At 30.2% G+C, this 21,524-nt stretch overlaps 1 protein-coding gene and 1 pseudogene across 1 annotated transcript; one reads left to right on the top strand and one right to left on the bottom strand.

Annotated features, from left to right (window-relative positions):
- Positions 1-1,957, bottom strand: LOC114421482 (annotated as a pseudogene).
- Positions 1,958-10,565: 8,608 nt separating this feature from the next.
- LOC114422774 (amino acid transporter AVT6A-like) lies at positions 10,566-14,355 on the top strand. Its single transcript, XM_028389300.1, has 6 exons — positions 10,566-10,903; positions 11,027-11,505; positions 11,653-11,805; positions 12,462-12,665; positions 12,823-13,288; positions 13,823-14,355. Exons 2-6 carry the CDS (start codon positions 11,067-11,069, stop codon positions 13,959-13,961), a joined length of 1,401 nt encoding a protein of 466 aa, XP_028245101.1. The 5' UTR covers positions 10,566-10,903; positions 11,027-11,066; the 3' UTR covers positions 13,962-14,355.
- The last annotated feature ends 7,169 nt before the right edge of the window (positions 14,356-21,524 follow it).

The raw sequence follows: 21,524 nt of genomic DNA, 5'->3' as shown, positions 1-21,524 counted from the left end.
TATGCAGACTAATTGATGCCATTGGAAGTCCTAGTTGTTTCTGTTGATTAATGAGCCAGAAACACTTAAACTTAACATCATGCAGACAGAGACCTAGCAGCCTACAAATAACCCATCCATCATAGATCCAAATGGTTTTATTACTTTATGGCCAGAAATAATATTTCAGAAGCCTGATCTTCACCTGCTTATTGAGATGCTCTCTCTCAACAGCCAGCTACATCACCAATTTTTTTAATACTTTGGTCTGCTTTCCGATATCTTTTGCAGATGCCACTTTTGCTTCCTCCACTTGGTGTAATGATCCCTCCAAGCATTCCAATCTAGTCCTCAAGAAGATTAATTCCTCATTTAAATCACTGTTAGATTTAGTACCTGGCATTCAGATTCATTTAGCTGCTTCTCAAGTGAACACACCTTGACACTTAAAGCGACAACCTGAGAATTGGCAAGAATTAGTTTATCATTCAAATGTTCAATCTTGTCCACAGGAACATCCTTCTCTTTCAATTGTTCTATACAAGTTTCAAGCTTAGCTCAGAGTTCAGATTCACGCTGACTTAAACCATTCAAATTGAACTAAGAAAGTTGAAGTTTATCCAACAGTTGTTTTGAAATTCTCTTCAATATCTCGCGTGCATTATTTGCCTCAAGCCATCTTTCACAAGCATCAATTGCTTCTCCCTCCATGAGAATTAGCTCTTGTTCTAAAGAAGCCATCCTTTGTTTAATCTTTTCTTCAATTTGCCTTGAGTCAATGAATTCTTCTCAAGATCTATTTCATTTGCTAAAGATTTCTCTAGCATCCTCAGAACATGTATTTGTTGCTCAGGTGTTTGCATGTTCATTACTGTGCTTACATTTAAAGATTCATCATCCTCTAAGATGATCTCACCCTCTTCAACATTACCTGTTGTCATTAAAAAAGGGTAATAAATATTAATCAAAAATAGATAATTATTTAGACAAAGATATTCTTATTGCTCACACATTCGTCAAGAATCAGCTATATTGAGCCAATCAGTCAGCCCAATTTTTTTTCTTCTAATAAAAGAAGCCCATTAATGCAAGAGAGGAGTTCCCACTTTATTCCACAAACAACTTCACGTGGAAATTGAAGTGGACCCCCCATAATATGATGGGACAGACATAAAAGATTTCTTAGAAATAGCCTTTTTCTAACAAAACTTAATGAAAACGACAAAATCATGAAATAAATAACACCAAGCAATCAATGTGCCACCAAAAAATAAAACCTACATAAATGAATCAATCAATGAGATCTTTCACATCCCATTTCCTCTCCTCTTATAAGAAGACAGAGTCCTCTCAAAACTAGCAGACTGTTTCTTGTCCACAACCTCAGAACCCAACACCCCACACAACAGATCAAACTCCAGAAACTTCCCAACACAATCCATGTTTGCAACTTTCAAAACCAAGCCCTCCAATTCCCAAAAGTTTCCAAATGCATCACAAAATTGCTAAAGTTTGCAACTTTCTCAGGTAAACATGCAACATTCAATTCCAGCCCGGTGAGCACTGTGGCCATGTCATCACCTAGATCCCCAATTGCTTCTCCAATGGATGAAACACCTCCAAGATCAATATCAACAGTGTCTTCAGCACTTTGAGTGTCCATTGTACTAATGCAACACTTCAACACTTGTAAAAGATTATATATTCAAGCCACAAAAGTGAATATAATTTATTGGAATCACCAGGGGGGGTTTAATTTTGCAAATTTAAAAAGGGAAAAGAGAAATGAATGGAGAAAACTAAGTTTGAAGGCAAGATTAGAATTTTTCCAATAATTGAAGAAGGATATGGAACCATATGAAAAGAGGGGAATTTGAACAAGAAGAAAAAAATAACGGGTCGGTTTGGATTTTGGAACACTGAATTGCTGATTTCCGATGGCAGATACGGTTGCACCCTAACCCAAAACGCGCTTGCCCCTCACTGTCAAACGAAGCGTTTCGTCTTTCTTTTCACACACTTAAGTTTAATGGAAAAAAAAAAACCTAATGGGCATGTTTTCTTGTTTGGGGCCAATTTGGGTGACTTTTTTTTAGGGGGTATATGATGATTTACATGTGCCTCTTTATTTGTTTTTTTACCAGTGAAATTATTTCATAAACTTTCTTTGAGTTTAAGATGAATTGTAAAATAGTCCTAACTCTAATCTTTATTTTATAAGAAACAACTATATTTTATACTATAGCTTATTTCTTTTAAAAAATCAGAAATAATATTTTATTACTCCTCCTTTTTTTTCTAAATGATTAATACTCCTACTTGTTAATTACTATAATTGATAATTGATGGACTATTAAATGTATTTAACATAACAATTAAAATTTTATATTTTTTATAATTTATTCAATAAGTTATATTTTGTGTAAAAAAATGTTATTTTTGTAAGTATTAAATGTGTTTGGATCAATTAAAATGTTATTTTGTGTAAAAAAATGTTATTTTAATTTATTCAATTAAAATATAACTATTAAATGTTATATTTTTTATAATTAATATATGGTCTCATTTATCCGATGAATCTAATGATTAGTTTTAATTGTCTTCAAACGTTTACATGTAAAGAATGACATGATATAAATATGTGTTTGGATCTGTGTTGAGATCTACATTTCCTTTTAAAAAAATCATCAAATATATCAAATAACACAAAAATAAATAGTAACTGTTTTATAGTTAATGCATGTATACAGCTCTATCACGTGATTCACGTCTAAATGGATTATTTACAGGCATTGCATCATAATTCTTAGTTCTTAAAGTTTCATCATCTTATATCAAAATACTAGCAATTCTCATTATTACACATGCGGGAAGAATAAACTCAAATTTTGACATTTTTTTTAAAAGAATTTTGACATAATAACAACAATTAAATTGAGAATAAAATTAGTAATAACAATTTAAAAAAGTTATATTATCAATTGAGACACGTATTTTTTTTAAGTATTCAACTTCTAACTTGAGATACCTATATACTCATAAGAAAAAATTTGTGTAATAATTTATTATTAGACTTAAATCATTTATTGTAAAAGATATATATGGTCTTTAAAATGAAAATGGTTGAAAGAGAAACACTTAGTGATTTTATATGTATTTTTAACATAAAAAATAATTAAAGAAAGTAATATCAGCAGCTATATTTTTAAGGTTCATGAAAAAAATAAAAACAGTTATATATATTAAAGGGTAATTTAATAATAAAAAATGTGTAGACTTAAAATATTAATTATCTTTAATAATAGTCATAGGTTATATTTGATGAAACTAGTTGAAATTTGAAATCTAAAAACTAAAAACTGAAAAAATAGTTTATTAAATTATAAATATTTGATAAAATTAGATGTTAAAATACCTCAAAAATATAAAATATAATAAAATTATGATTTATTTAAAAATAAAATAAAATAAAATAATATATATATATATATATATATATAGTATAAATTAACATTTTAAAAATATTACTTTAAGTAATATTTAAAAAACAAAAATTATTAAAAAATTATTTACTAAATAACTAAATCAACTTTTTCAACTAATAAAAAAATTAAAAACTAACTAAAATTTGTTATCCAACCTAACCATAGATTACACCATTAGGGTTTGTCTCGTGTCAACAAAAGATAATTCGCCAAACAATATGTACAATTTCAAGTTATCAATACAGACCAATTCCAATTAGACATTTGTTAATCTAATAACTTTTTTTTAAGGAAATCAAGTAGCTGTTATGATTAAGTAAAATAATTTTAAAATATACTACAAGTGTCATATTTTCAATGCTCGATCTAACGGGTGCAAGTGCAACGTGCCACTACCAAATTATGGATTTCCTTGATTTATGTCTTAATTAAAGAATCAATGATAAAATTATTAAAAAATCACGTTATAAGTATAGTAAAAATATCATAAAGTGTATTAATATTTTTTAATTGATATTCTAAATACACTAGTTATTGTCTTACATTGTCCAGTATATTACATATAATAAATTATCGTTATTCGCGAGCAAAGAAAGTTGCTTTTGGGCGAAAAGAATGCATGAACATGAGTTTGATTATGAAACGTGGAACGTTCTTCTCCATTAATTTTTTTCGTTGATATTTACTACCAAATATACTTTTTTTATTCAGCTTAGAGTTTTTTATTATTATTCAGATATACCAAATAAACTGTGTATTAAAAAATGGTGTAACTATTATTATTGTTGACAAAGATTATAAATAAAAGGAATGAATATTAAACGGACCTACAAAATTGACTACTCTCGAATATGTACCAGTTATGATAAAAGTAGGAAGAGTTGCGACGCCTTTGTATACCATTTTCTCCAATATTTAATTAAAAAAATTGCAATTGTAGTTTTTAATAAATAAGAATTAAATACAAGAGATTTACAATAATCCTGCATCATTCAATATAACCAACTGAATTAGACCCCTTAATAAAAATTACATTTGTATTAAAAAAATAAAACAAATGTATTAATATTTCTTCGACATGGATCTAACTTCTTCTTTTTTTCTACTTATTCTAAGAAATTCTCAAAAATAGTGTTTGTCTCTAAATGCCTAGTATCATGTCAACACAGAAGACAATAATTCTTCCAACAATTACAAACGGTCCAATCTCTAGCGTGACCGAAGCACTAATTTGAATTAAGTAAACATTTACGAGTAATCGAGCAAAATAAAAGTAAATATAGTACTATAATGCATTTACAATGTCTAATTAAAGTACTTTAAAAATATGTTTATGTTAACTTCTTGTCGTAATGAGTACATTTATGACCTACATCACAAATTTTATTGATTGATGTGTTGATAATCAAATACTTAGGAGAAATAAATGGTTTCAAAAAATGTTGTTTCATAAATAAATAAAAATATTGGACTGTGAATATCCTTATTAATTAACGTTTTTATTTGAATTTATTAGATCAATTAGTCGGCATAATCAACTGTTTTGAAAAGATAAAAAATTTAAAACAATTTATTAAAAAATTATACATAATTATCCTGTGAAAAACTCTCAAATGACGAAGAACTTGTTAAACTGCAAACTCAGACATTATTTGTGGTCCTGCTAGATCGGAATTGCATATGAAAGATATTTTATAATTTAAATTTACCTAAGACGTCAAACTTCAAAATGATTTTCTAGTAAATATATCTTTAATGTTAATTATTGAATTCTTACTCAGCACACTGACATATGTCATTTCTAAATTATTATAGCGCCCTCCAATAACAGTCATTGTTTTTGTTAACCAGAAAAATTAGCCATAACAAAATGATTTGCTAAAACAGTGATACCAAAATATTTTATCATAAACTTGTGGTTGCAAATGCAAGGACTTAAAATATATGTTCATTAATTATTTTTAATTCGAAAGAACTTCCGTATCAAGTTTGTTTGTTTCCATTAAATAGAGAAGGATTCCATTACTTTAAAACAAATAGAAGTATATTTTAGAGAATAATAATAATTATTCTTATGAATTGGAAAAAATAATAATTAAGAGTGTAACAAAATACACACATACAAATAAATTATTATTATTATTATATTTTAGTTTTAAAATATACTCTTGAAATTTACAAGAGCCCTGTTTATTAATGAGATACTGAGAAATAAGAATAATAAGATGAACTATTACTCCATCAATATTGGTAAACACGAACAAAATAAAAGTATTAAAGGTGGTTTTTGGATGTGAACGAAGGGAAGAATTAGCAACTTATATTTAACAATATGCATAAAACACTATTTTCATTACTTCAACCAGGCATTATTTTTACTAAATTTCAGACTAACTTAATAAATAAAATACTGTGCTTAAGGGAAATAGTTATTTTTGCTAGAATACAAATGTGTTGATAAGTATTATGTTTGTGTGGAGAGTGAAGAGGTTAGAAAGACCGAAACGTTCACTGCATTGGTCGGTCATGTGGACCCATGACGACAGGTGTGGGACATTAGCTTAGCCCGTTGCGTTACAAAAAGTCATTTATGAAAGGGCCAATTCAGATGTTGATGGTTATGCTCCAAAATTCATTATCACACGTCACTGTTAATTACAGTAACTTTTTTTCTTTATTTCTTTGTCTCTTTCTTTAGAATTAAACTATTTGCCGCGACTCACACACACTTTCTCTCACTTGCTCAAAATATTTTGCAAGGATTCAGAAACTTCCAAATTCAAGTGACCATTTATTTGTCGCATCACTTAAAAGTGCTGTAGCTGTATACAGGTGAATTTACGGTAATTGGTTTCAAAATCAATTTCATTAGATATATTTATTTATGCTCTTATTGATTCTTCAATAGTTTGATATTGTTTTGTGGGAAGAAATTAATCACAAGAATTAATTTTTCAAATATTTTTCTTGATAATAATAAAATTATTATTTATTTTTAAAAATTAATTTAAGTGTAGTATTTATTTAGGGTACGCTGAAAGTACATAGATGTCTTTTGCAGACACGTATGTATATAAATGTCAAGCTTGTCGGTGATGGGATCCAACTTTCGCCACAATACTTATCTTTATTATATTTTGGACAGGGACAGAAAATGGATGCTATGCCCTTTTGCTAAACGTAATTTTAAATAATAATAATAATAATAATATAAAAAGTTACATATTACATTTTATATAAATCGTATTCCAATAAACTTGTTTCCAAATTTTAAGAGAAACTTACTTAAGGGATTTAGAGCATTATTTCGATGATAATCTTTATATGAGTTATTTAATTTTTTTTCTTATTGAAACATGTGACATGGCATTATTTATATAAACAATCGTTATTTAATAAATTTATATTATAAATAAAATATTTTTTTAAACATAATAACTCATAAAATTAAGTTAATTAATTATTGGAGCCATTTTAACATCCGAATAAATTTCATACAAAATATTTAAATTTATGCAAAATTAAAAGACCCTAAAAAAATATGATAAACAATTCATTAAAACAATTGTTGTAAATGCTATTGGAAAAATTATAGAGAAATTAACTCGTCATTCAATCAATAACTTACAAGAGAGGAGTATGACAATAGCTATTATTTTCAACTAAAATCTTATCTAAAAAAACAAACTAGAATCTCAATTTTTTTATTAAGGAAAAAAAAGGCCCTTATCATCTAAACTTTAATTACAATTTATACTATTTTTCACACACATATATCAGAATTCATATTGAAAATCATCATAAAAACATATTAATGACACTTTTTAATAAAATAATTCTATTTTAAAGCTGTTAGCCAGTGATAGCAGTTAACATTTGCCTATATCATATACATTTAAACAAATAATCTGGGATTATCTTATGTTGCTCATGTTATAAGTGGGTATCATTTATTTTTATTTTTAATAGTGGGTGCCACTGATTGCTTTTTGGATACCAACCATTTTTGTAGTGAGAACAAAACTTCACGAGTTGCACCAGTCACCTCCGTGATGATGTTTTTGAAGAATTAAGAATCTATTTAAGAAACGTAACTGTTTCAATTATCATTTTATACAAGTTATTGGACTTGTCAATATTATAGCAAATTATTTTTCCTACATAAGATTATTGATTTGCGACTTGGACTGAGGACCAGAAAATATCTGTACTTTGTTCTCTTTTATATATACACGTTTGGCCACTTGCCTTTATTTTGTTCTGCACAAGTTGGCAAATCGAATCATTTTCTATTTTGAAATCCTATAATATATATATATATATATATATATATATATATATATATATATATATATATATATATATATTTGTGATTTTCCATTGACAACTGAATCAACCTAGTAAGCTGAACCTCGAATCCCACGTGGTGTCATCGCAATCCCACGACCCTTCCTTTTTTAGTTTTTCTGTGTTGGAAATAAATCTGAAAAATATAAATAGGAATTTCATTTCCAGCTTGCATAAATTGGTAAACACCTAAATTCCAAACTTTCACCATCTTTCTTAGAAATAGATCATTTTAGGGGAAGGAGAAATCAAGTTTTTTACTTGTAAAATAAAACTTATATGCATTTTTAATTTGAATAAATAAATATTTAAAACTTTTATTATTTTATTTTGTTTATAAAAATTAAATAACTTTTTAATCTTGATAAATTAGTTAATTACAGTAAATTTTATAATAAAGACAGGAAGGGGTGGTGTTTTTGGTGTATAATGAATTATTCTTTTCCTGCATTACACATTCTTTCTTCTCATTTTATACTTGTTTTGAGTTTGCAAAGAGAAGTAGGGGTTGGGGAACCGACTTCTCTTTGGTCCCGGCTTTTTTTTAAAATTAAAACAAAAATCTATTTATTTAATTATTATTTTTAAAAAAATAATTCCCTTGTTGTTTTAAATATTATTTTCACATTAAAAAAATAAATAAAATTTTTAATGTTATTATTTTATTTTTTAAATAATGAAAATATTTTTTTGTTTAATTATTTATTAACACTTTTAAAATAAAAAAAAGATAAAGTGATTAAAAAACAGATAGATTGATTAAAAATACAATATATATAGTTATCATATCTTAATTGTATTAGATGAAGAAATTAAATAAGATAAAATAGAGAGACAAAAAATAGATTGATTAAAAACACAATCAATATATAATTTTTTTCTAATAGTTGGATTACTTGTTTGTTAAAAATAACTAAAATTTTTTATTAGATAAAAATGCTTATAGTTGGACTCTGTGACCACTTTTAACACGTCTCCATTATATTTCAATTTTATTATTTGATATTTGATTACTTTTTTTTAATATTTTACATGATCTCATCGAAAGAACAATTATCTGATCACGTGTGATTTATAAATTTTATGAGGAGAAATTCCTAGAAACACAACTTACTTGATTACATACTTGAGTTTTTAATCAATCTATTTTTTAATCACTTTATCTTTTTATTTATTTATTTTAAGACTATTAATTAATTATTTTAAAACTGTTAATAAATAAGTAAATAAAAATTATTCTCATTATTTAAAAAATAAAATAAAAATATTAAAATTTTATTTATTTTTTAAATGTGAAAAATATATTTAGAAAAACAAGTGAATTAAATTTTAAAAAAAGAATTTAATAAACAAACTCAAAACAAGTGTAGTTTAGGAAATATTTTTGATGTATGTGTATTTTGAAAAAAAATGAAGAGAGAGAAAGTGTGGTGTAGGAAAAAAAACCAATTTATGTTCCTTAAGAAAAATAATTAAATTAGTTGATCACATTAAATCTTTGAATTAATTGTATTATTATTTTAAAATCATACTTTTCTTAATTTTTTATTTACTCAATTGTTTATTATTAATGTTTATAGAAAAAATAATTAAATAAGAGTATATAAAAAATAATTAATGTATTTAAAAATAGAAAATAATTTTATAAAGAAAGACAAATATTTTATTTTAAAAAAAATATTATTAAGAACGGAGAGAATATTTGATATTGAAATTTGAAATAGTGAAACGAACATATAGTCCAAACTGTTAAACTTGTATGCATCAAACGTGTCAGCAGCTTGCTTTCCCCACACCATTATTATTTCAAGTTTCATACATAATTCGGTCAGTTGGCAATTTGGCATGCTTTACCAATATTAATATCAATTAGTGTTTATAATCTTATTACAGGACTCCCTTAGTATCTAAATATAAGTAAAAAAATATATATTTTAGAATTAAATACTATAAAAAAATTTCCACTGACTGTATTTGTATTTCTTTTGTTATATATAAATAGTAAAAATATAACATTTTTTGTCTTATTTAGAAACATAAGCCTGTTTTATTTGCTAAAAAAAACTATCCCTAATTAAATGTGATGTCTATTAATAATTATTATTTTTTTATGAAAATTGATATATTTATTGAACTATCAACAAAATTAAGTATGTATATTGATTGAATGAATTTAAAGAAGGGTCTCGTGTCTTAGAACATTGACTAATAAACAAAAAAAATATTTTAGTGTAAAAATCATAAAAAAACACAAAAAAAAGATTATGAATAATATAATTTTTTAGTTACCCAATAAAAAAATTTACTTTAAATTCTTTAAATAGTCTAAGAGTACCGATTAATATTTACATTTCTAATATATCAATATCTTAAACTATTTAATGTATGATTGGTCTACAAATGAAATTAAAATTTACAACGAAATAACCAATCTAATTATTTTTATTGATCTCAATCAATTAGGTAACTATTATAAGAAAATAGTAATAATATTATTTTTAAAGTTCTATTCAATTAATTGTTATTTTAGTTCCAATACTTTTTTATTTTTTTATTAAATTCTAATGAAGGATAACTTTTTTAAAAAATAAAAATAAGTAGTACAATTGAATAGCATTAATCAAATTTCTTAATCAATATAAAATTAATTATTTTTACTTCTATATTATGTTAATATTATTTTAATCATAATATGATTGCGTGTATTTTTGTGTCTTTGATTCGTCTATAAGATGAAGCCTATTGGCCACCAACCTCTAATTGGTTTTCCAAATTGGTTTGTTTGGGGTCCTGTGGCTGCACATATCCAACCTTAACTTCGGCCGTCGAATCTTTCTGGTCATTGGTTGTTTTTAATTCTTTCAAAAATTCAAACACAACCCAAAATCTCTTGGGAAATGCTAGATTCACTGCTTCTCCTAGCAGCAGATTTTGGGTTCTTCTGACCCAATTATTCATTTTCCCCAACTTGGTCTTGTTGAATTTTTATTGGGGTTGTAAATTCCTTGTTGAGTTTGAAAGTTATTTCCTTTTTCCCCTTCTGGATTCAAGTCCCAAGTATTTGCTTAAATTGGGGTATTTTTTTATATCAGGTATTTAATTGAGATTACCTGAACTAATAATTGCTAAAAAAGTTTGCATCTTTGCTTCAATTTTATAACTGGGTATGTTTTTGTTTTTTGTTGTTGATGTTGATGTTGTGTTTTTGTTTTCAGAATTGTTGCTTTGAGGTTTTCCAAGGCTTGAAATCTGAAAATGACGATTGGTAGTCTAGCACCTAAGGCAGAGAAGAAGAAATCAAGGAAGAACAAGACTGTTGTTGTTAATGAGAATGCACCCTTGTTGCCAAAAAGTCATGTTCAGGAGAGTGATGCTGGTTTTGATGATTTCAATGGAGCTTCATTTTCTGGGGCTGTTTTTAACTTATCCACCACAATTATTGGTGCTGGTATCATGGCCTTGCCTGCAACCTTGAAACAGTTGGGGATGATACCTGGTCTTCTTGCCATCATCATCATGGCTTTGTTGACAGAGAAGTCAATTGAGCTTTTGATTCGGTTTACCCGGGCTGGGAAGTCTGCTTCTTATGCTGGTCTCATGGGGGATTCCTTTGGGAATTATGGAAAAGCTCTGGTGCAGATATGTGTTATAATCAATAACATCGGTGTTCTGATTGTTTACATGATTATAATTGGTATGACCTTTATTATTGAGTTTAGTAGTACTTCAATTAATTTGGGTCGATGTTTATTGTTATCATAGGTTTAGGTTTCAACCATCAACCCCTAGAAGCAAGATCTGTATGGTTGTTTGATTTAGTTTTGTGTTGTTCATCTTGCAGGTGATGTGCTCTCTGGAACATCTTCAAGTGGAGATCATCACTATGGTATCCTTGAAGGATGGTTTGGTGTGCAATGGTGGACAGGCCGGACATTTGTTGTACTTTTTACAACACTTGCCATATTTGTACCTCTTGCGAGCTTTAAGCGAATTGGTGAGTCTTATTCATTTAATTGAAATAACAAAAAAAATGGTTAGTTGTGTGATTGTGTCATTTAGTGTTGGGAAGATGATTGAGATCACTCGGATACATGCTTAGAACTTATGGACCATGGTGCATAAGTTCTAGTTTTGACTACCCCTGGTTGCATAATTGATGACAAGGGATTGCTACAAGGATTGTTGTCACGCAACTACTCATCTCAGTATTTGTAGGAAGTGTTAAAGCTAATTTAAAATACCATTAAAGCTTAAGATGGTAATCATGGTATTGGGTAGAATTTTACCAATAATTGCTTGTTAATAGCTTTAGTTTTCTGTTACTCAGTTTGGTCATGCTTTCAAATTATCTATTTTATTGTAGAATTTAAGTTAAAAAAAAAAGAATTTTGGAAACATTTATGTTGTTTGCTGCCTTATATTCTATATCATCAGTTTGAACCCTGATGACTTGACTTGGTGGACATATATGGTTATTCTGTTTTGAACTCTGATTGATCTTTAGTTTCAGTTGCAACATATTAAATTCCTTAAGCAGTAAATTTTGAATGTTCAATTCATGTGATGGGGGGAAGTCTTATGTCGATCTATTTAGCTTCATCTTTTACAATGAATGCATGGAGGATTTACTTGCCTGCTCTGTGGTTGCAGATTCATTGAGATTCACGTCCGCCCTTTCAGTCGCACTTGCAGTTGTTTTTCTAGTCATTGCCGTGGGAATTGCTGTTGTCAAGATATTTAGTGGAGGCATTGTGATGCCCAGACTCTTCCCTGTCACGACTGATGTGGCATCATTCTTCAGACTATTCACTGTAGTTCCTGTGTTTGTGACTGCGTATATCTGCCACTACAATGGTATGCAAGTTATTCAACCTTTGTGCCAAGCTTACTTTTTCTCTTGCTATACTTGTTTTCATGTTTTTGTATGCTAGTTTTTTATTTCTTCGAAAGTCAGATGGTTGCGTTATGTGAATTTAGAAGTACTGATAGTTGGGCACTTTTTCTTCTGCAGTTCACAGCATAGACAATGAACTTGAGGACTCCTCACAGATGCAAGGGGTTGTACAAACCGCCCTTGTTCTATGCTCTTCAGTGTATGTAATGATAAGCTTCTTTGGGTTCCTCCTATTTGGCGAAGGAACTCTTGATGATGTACTGGCCAATTTCGATACCGATCTTGGAATTCCTTTCGGTTCTGTGCTCAATGATGCTGTTCGTATAAGCTATGCTGCGCACCTGATGCTTGTATTTCCAGTTGTCTTCTTTCCGTTGCGTCTCAACATAGATGGTCTCCTCTTCTCAAAATCAAGGCCTCTGGTTCTGGATAACGTCAGATTTGCATCACTCACTGTTGCCCTTATTGGTGTTATCTTCCTGGGAGCAAATTTCATACCTAGCATTTGGGATGCCTTCCAGTTTACTGGAGCAACTGCCGCAGTCTGTATAGGATTCATTTTTCCAGCTGCCATCACTCTTAAGTGAGTTTGATCACTGTTTTTTATTCTTCCAGGATTCTGATGATTGTTGGATCCCTGACATAGTTAACTGAAAATGCACTTATGTCCTGTTTGGATAAACTTTTTCTATAAACACTTATTTATAAGAGAAGAAATCAAGAAGGTAAAATGAATTACACTTCTCCCATTAGTTAAAATCAACTTATGTACTTCAACTTTTAGAGAAGTTAGACGAGGAGACTTCTATAAAAGTTAAATGTATAAGTTGATTTTAACTCATGAAAGAAACTCAACTCCTTTTACTTTCTTCTCTTTTTTATTTATTATTATAAATGTTTATAGAGAAATTTATCCAAAGAAGGCCTTACTTGTAGAATGTATAGTACCATACAAAGAAATTACGTGGACTTGTTAAAGCATAACAAAAGAATAGGGAAAATAATATTTGAAATTTGAGATGATTATTTTCCACTTAAGCAGTTGTGCTGTATATTACAATTGTTGTTGTGTTTATGCTTTTGGCGATACCTAATTAATGTATTTTCAACCATGCAGGGACCGCTACAACATTGCTACTAAATCAGACAAGACTTTGTCTGTCATTATGATAGTCCTTGCAGTCTTCTCAAACGTTGTGGCTATATACAGTGATGCATATGCCTTGATCAAGCAGAACAAAACTTCACGCGAATGATGGCCATGATTTTAGATGAGAGGAACTGAATTGACAGGGTTATTGGTCAATTAGAAAATCGGGGTTTTCTGAGAGGATCTGATGGGTTGATTTGAATAAACAGAGAAGCTACCCTGTGTACAAATGTGCTTCAGAAGTGTTGAGGCCAGCAACATGCGTTCAGCCTCCTTTGTAATTTTTTGCCATTCTGTTGTTATAGTTGAAGTTTTTATTGAATATTACTCTCTTTCCCTGATTTATTCTTCCCCAAATGTAATAATAGAAACCTTTGTTGGCATTTGTATGTATTTATTGTATTGGAGAAGGAATGAATTACTTAAAGAATGATATATAGTTCAAGAATTGGACGAGAGAAAATTGTAGCTTTCATCTATTCTCCCTCCCCTTCTCTTTTTTCTTGTTCTATTTGTTAAAGAAATTGAATTGCAGATTTGAAAATTACTTCGTATTCTCATTTTCCCTTAAAGCAGTATTTTTTTCAAATTGAATATTGTGGCAACTAACATGATTGTGACTATCGCTTGGAAATCTTGTTAGTAACTCATTTTGCACAACAGTTGTGTTTTGTTAATAATATTTCTTGTTATTATTTCTCTAAAAAGCATAGAACACTAAAATTGAGCAAGGCAAAAATAATAACTCCTCAAGTGATTCATCTAGTCACACTGGCACGACATCTGTGATTGCATTTATAGAAAGAGCAGAACACTTTCAAGGACATCAAGAACAAGAGGAAGATGGCAGCAAGGAATGTCAGAAATTTCCATGAAGCAAATACATAAAGCTTCATGAATTTCCTAACTTTGATATTCATCCTACCATTATAATGCTGGTTAACATCTTCAATGACTTTATCCAAGAATCGCACCCTTGTCAATTTAATGGACTTGCTCATCCCATTCCACAAGTTAGCCACCTCTTTATCACTCTTCAAACGGTTCAAAATAACCCCTTTTTCTCTAAGAATCTTAGCATCCTCCTCAGAGTCTATAATCCCGTTCATTAATTCAGTGTAACGGGTGAAAACCAATTATAATCCCGTTCATTAATTCAGTGTAACGGGTGAAAACCAATGACCCTGATGCAGTAGATGCTTCATAAGCAACTAAGTTTCTCAACAACACTTCACTGTTCAAGTCTAAACCAATTGTTGGAAGGTTCAGTGTTACTGTTTTTACATCAAATCCAATAGTTGATATGTCTCCATTGGTGGCGATGAAACAAAGGCTGGACTTTTAGAGTTCTTTGACTGAAGGAATAACAATTTCCTCCATTAAGGGTGGTTTGTTGATGACATTATCTGAGCTCAAATTCCCATCTTCTGCTTTGGTTGCTTCTTTATCCTGAGAGAAAAATAAGTATTCAACAGGTTGTTTTATAATTCCTATTCCAGGAAACCAAATGATAACTTTCAAGGCTCTACATTGTAGGACTTTCATAATTAAGCTTATTAATGCTGTAGCCAATTTTGAAAGTACCCTCCAAACCTCACTGAGAAATTGCTTGGCATAGTTCACAATTGATTTTTCATTGTCCTCCTTATCTCTATGTTGATCCTCTAATTGAACTAGATCTGATTGTTCTTCCAATTTAGGCACAATCATGGCATACAAAAAATCTAGCAAATGTGCACACTCTGAGACAATGATCTCTGGATAGTCCTTCTCTATCACCTTGAAAGGAGAAAGTTCTTTGAACAATCATATCAACATTGAAAGCAACATGTCATCTGCTAATTCTAGTGATGAGAATTTGAACTCCAACATCTTTCTCAACACAAATAGTGGAAGTTGGTTTTCAGGCATTACTATGTCCTTCAAGATTTCATTGTGAGCAATTTTCCTCCCTGCATAATCCATCAAGTGAGACATTCTTGATGAAACTCCTGGTATCATTGCTCCATCTTGAATGCTATAAACTTGAAGGAATTCAAGCAAAAATGAGGCATCAATTACCATCATCCACATCAACGTTTCCCCATTAAAATATAAGTACCTGTGGTAGCATGCTCTTATCCTATGTTCTAACCTTATCAATTGGTCAACCATGTGTTCTAACTTGCGGTTTTGTAGCTATTCTTGGAATCTTTTTGCCGATGCAATTTTATATCTCTCCATCTCATAGAGTTCTTGACGCCAATAATGATAAGGTCCTATAGCAACTTGTTGAGGGGCATAAGAATCTGGATCAGGGAATTGATCATCTTCTATCACTTCATTAAGAGTCTCACGTATTTGAATCACCTACCGAAACTCATCAAAGTTGGTTTTGGAAGCATTTGCTGTGGTGGGTCTGAAATAAGACATGTTTTGTAGAAATTAGTCTCAGAAGGAATGAATGAGTTGTTTTGGTTCTATGCTTAATGAGAAGTGAAGGGAGTTTAAACTATAAATTATGCTTTGAATATCATTAATTAATGGCCATTATGTGACAGCTTTATGTTCAATAGTAAGAAATGCGTTAGCATAAAAAAATAGTAAGAAATTCGCTCCTAATGTAAATGAATTACAGTAAGTTATTACTTGCCAGCAAGATTGAGTTCGTTTTGTTTCAACTTTTTTTCATGAAAAATCACTTTTATTTAAAAAAATAAGCAGTTTAATTTTTTTACTAGTATATTTAATTTTCAAATAAGCTTTTGAAAAATTGTTATAATTAATTTTCAAAATTAAAAGTATATTTAATATCAATATCTATATACTAAAATTGAAGTATGTGGAAAATACTAAAATATCCATGACTGAGAGGTTGACAGCTGTCCAAAATTTTGATTTTTTGGTCAAAATACCCATAGCTGAGAGCTTGACACCTGTCCAAGTTTTTTGTTTTTTGGTCATTTATGCCCTTTTAGGTTGGGTTGGTTTTCTGCCACCTTGCTGCCATGTGTTATTTTATGGTTCTATGATTATGGTTTTAAGCCACGTAGCTTGGTGTGTTGTTGAGTGATTAGATTATCGTTTGCAGTTTTGGTGGTTGTTGGTGTACGTGACTTCTGTGTAGCGTTTTTTACTTCTTTCACTAGCAAGTTCCAAGCTGCTGATTGCATTTATTTCACTTTTTTCATTTGTTTTTAGTTGGCTTTCGTCTTCAATATAGTTGTTCTGTTGTTTAGGATTTTGGCGTGAGGCTGTGGTTTCCAGTTCGTGATTTCCGTTCTTCTGTGGTTGAAGGTTCGAGTGCATGTTTATGTTCTTCTAACACGTGTTCTGTTCTATTCTTTATTGTTCACAAATTCTTGCTTTTCTTTTCGTTGGCCTGCATTTGCCAATTGTTCTTTGGATTGCATTTACATGGTTTTGGATTGATCGTATTATTCCTTTAGAGCTATAATTGTTTGGTTCTGTTTTTTTGCTTTTTTTGCTGAGTTGGCTTTTTTGTTTTTTGTCTCTTATCACTGGCTTCAATGGTTGGATTGTATTTACATGGTTTTTGGTTAATCATATTATTGTTCGTCTGTTGTGCATGTGTGTTTTTTGATTAACCATATTATTGTTTGTGTGTTGTGCATGTTTGATTTTGTCAGGTTTTTGTTGTTTGGTGATTTTGGTTTCTGCATGTTTATGTTGCTTTGGCAGGTGTTCTGTTCTGTTTTTTATTATTTACAAATTCTTAGTTTTCTTTTTGTTGGCTTCCATTTGTCTGTTATTGTTCGTTGGATTGATTGATAGTGTAATACTTTTTGTGGTATGCTGGCATTGATGGAAATCTTATTGCATGTGTGGTTTAAGGATGGGTTGGTATTCTGTTTTCCAAAAGCTGAACTTTGTTGTGTTTGTTTTCGGCCTTTCTATTTGTTTGTTGATGGTTGCAATATTATTTGTTCAGAGATATAATTTTTGTTTCTGCTTCTCTGCTATTTGCTGATTTGGCTTTTCTTTTTTGGTTCAGGTTGTTGCATGTATTGGCTTAGTAGTTCAACGAATAGTATCATAGTTTTTATGGTATTTTGTCATTCATTGAAATGTTATTGCATGTGTCATTTGAGTCTGTGTTGCTATTCTATTTTTTGTTAGCATTATTTTCTATTCTAATTTGACAATCATTTTTTACATAGCATTTGCATGGTTTTGGATTTATTACATTTTTCATTTAGAATTGGCAGGTCTATGTAATTTTATGGCGAGGATTCCTAACAAGAATAGGTCTATTGATGGATCAAAAGAAACGCTTAAGCTTGCTGTTAGGATCACCGATCTTTGGTTCGTTGGGACTCCTAACAAGTCCGAGCAAGCGGAAATGGTTTTTATTGATTCTGAGGTATATTTTGTGCTCTCTATTTGATTGTTGGATTGTTGTTCATGTCATTTATTGATTATATAGTTTGCATATTTTAGGGTGATCAAATTCATGCTATTTGTAAATCGGACCACCTCAAGTCTTGGAAAGCTGATTTGAAAGAGAATTGCACTTATGTTATGCATAATTTCAAAGTTGTTAAGAATGATGGTCAATTTAGAGTGTGCGAACATGAGTACAAGTTATTTTTTATTGGAGTGACGGTTGTTAGAGAAGCTGATTTGCATGAACTGCCTTTTAAGGAATTTAGATTTGTTGAATTTGCAAATGTTGTTGCTAGCAATTTTGTGTCTGGCATGTTGGTTGGTGAGTACAGTCACAATTTGTGCTTTCATTTTGATCATAACTTCTTTGGGTTTTTTTCGATGATCTATTTTCATTTCTGGTGGTTTAAGATATTATTAGGGTCATTGATCAGGTGGTCTTTCGGCATGTTTCATCGAAAAATACCAGGGTTGTTTTTAGAATGAAGGATTTGAGGTTATGGTTAATCACAGTTTTTGCTATCTCCTGTGTATATTTGGTTATTTAGAGTTTATATTGTCGAGAATTTTATTTTTCATTTTGCATGGTGCTTATGTCTATCTTATCCTTATGAGGTGATGGATGTAATGTTGTTTCTTTGTTGTAGTGGTGAAATTTTGTCTTGCACACTTTAGGAGAATTACTGTACTCAGTTCCTATCCTATTTGAATGAACATGGGGATGATGGGCCGATGGTTATTATATTGACACATGCCAGAATAAAAGATGCACAGGGTAAGTATGATATTTTATTTGCTGATTTGGATACTCAATAGCTAAGTTTTGTTGTTGCTGTTGTTGGCATTTACATGAAGTTATCCAGCTTCAGTGAACAATTCCTTCAAGGCGTCAAAACTATTGATTAATCATCCTATATTGGAAATTCAGGAATTTAAAGAGAGGTATTTTGCTTATCATCTTTGCTTTGTGGTTGTTAAATTCGTGTGACAATCGTCTTGACTGTTTTCTGTTGCTTTATTCTATTTATTCGATTGGCTTAGGCTTTTAGATTTAGGTGTTGAGGTGAGTCGAGTTTTGCTACGTGGCAATCAAGCAAGCTTACAAGTTTCAGGGGGAAGTCAGCTATCATCAAAGGGGGAAGTGTATTTTCTTATTTGTTCGATCATATCATCTCTGATATACATCATCTATTATATTCTCTTTATAATCCTGATTCTACTCTTTCAAAGTTTCTTGCTTTAGGCCTTTAATTCGAATCATGAAATGCATTTTCTTATATGTTCGATCATATGATATCTGTATTTGCTTTTGCTGCATTTTCTGATCTCTGCAATGTTCTATATTCCTTATTTTCATGTTTTGTATCTAATTTCCCGCGTCTTATATTATATGCATCTTCTCTTATCTTATTTTAATTATCCTAAATTAGAACTGTTAAATCCAATTACTACCACATTGCAGCAACACAACAATTTAGACCTGCAGACAATTGAATTAGTCAATATGCATGTTTTTTAAATGCTAAGTCCATTTTTTTCCTCATTGCACTGCAGTTGAGATTGCCTGCTATCAGACAACTATTGATATTGCAGTTTAAAGCTTCCTTCCATTGTGACAAGGTTAAATCAAAGCCTTCCTTTCCATATTTTATCCTTTGTGCTTCTGATATTGTTTTCCTTTTTTAAACACTTTTTCCTCATTGCAGGACGCCATAGAAATACCAGGCTTCTATCAGCGCCAATGGCTACCAAATTATCCTGAAATTATTGAATTTAAGTATGATGGGGAAACCTACGAAATTCAAGTCAGACAACACAAAGGCAAACTTCACTTTGCTGATGGCCTAACAAGATTGAGGACAGAACTGAGATTTATGAATCTGTCACGATAAATTTCCTGGCCTGCGACCACCCTGCAAAATTTGACCTCCACTTCACTCCACCATTAGACTAGCAGAAATGCAAAAGGCGTCGTGCAACAAGAAAACACATCTGGACATATGAAATCACCCAATCAATGCTAGGCACACCATATCCACTGGTAAAATATTCATATCCATATATATCTTCCATACAAATATTAATTTCAATGCCTAACTTTTTTTCCCCTGCAGCAACTTCCAACCTCTGTCACACAATGCCTAATCCACTGTGGTGATCATATGACAATTCTCAGAAGATTCGGACCTCCATTGCAATGGAATGTAGTTGTGCTCGACAAAGGCATCGGTGACAAGTATGTCACTCTCCCTTGGTACAAATTCCTTCAAGAAGGTGATTTTAGCCATGGAGACGAGCTCTCATTCTATCATAGGCGTGCTGAGAAGATCTGGGAGGTTGTCATCAGGCGTGCAATTGATTGGGATGATAGTGATATAGATTAGGAAAATCTATGGTGTCATTTTGCAAAACAATGTTTGTTTATATTTATTTCAGACATCTTTATATTTATCTTCAAACAATTTGACATTACAACTATTTAATATGAATGTTGCTTCTTTTATCTTTTTATAATGTCTTTTTTATTATTCTTTCATCGAAAATCATTTAGACAAAAGACCCGTGCATGCGCACGGGTTACCGACTAGTTTGTAATAAAAAATAACTTACCTTGATTTTATAAATTCTATTAAAATAAATAAATTATTGTTATATATATATATATATATATATATATACACACACACACTTTTTTTAAAAGTTTAAATAAATGCACTCTAAATTTCTAATTGGCCTTTAAAGTGAGGTGAGTATGAAAGTAAAATATTTTTCTTCTACCAATGAGGTTCAGTTTCCTTAAAGATGTTGACAGTCTCATGATTTCCCCCGCTTTGAAGATATCTTCTTTTGGAAAAAAAAATCTTCTTATAACAATTGGGGTATTTATGCATGTTTTTCATATAATACTACTATAATATTTTTCTTATAATAATTGGGATATAAATTTAGCATTCGAGCAACCGCAATGTGCACAACCTAAAATTGACTATAAATAACTATTTTTGTGTTTCAATGTGTAACGTATCTCCTAACGATGAGAATATAAAATTAGTCCTTAAAGTGTAAGGAGTGCGATAAATATATCTCGCCTGTTAATTTTCATTCGTCACCATTAATAAAATACCCTATGTACGAAGAGACAAATTTTTCACTGAAATGATTGTCAACGTGGATTGTCAGCATATTGACATATTTGTCATGACATTGTTTTTTGACTTTTAGTCTTCCCATTCCACTAACAAATACGTCCTTGAAAAATAAAAATGAAAAATTAATTCCTGAA

This window comes from Glycine soja, chromosome 8, assembly GCF_004193775.1.
Source record: "Glycine soja cultivar W05 chromosome 8, ASM419377v2, whole genome shotgun sequence".
NCBI classification, from domain to species: Eukaryota; Viridiplantae; Streptophyta; class Magnoliopsida; order Fabales; family Fabaceae; genus Glycine; species Glycine soja.
This window is presented reverse-complemented; position numbering and strand designations above follow the sequence as displayed.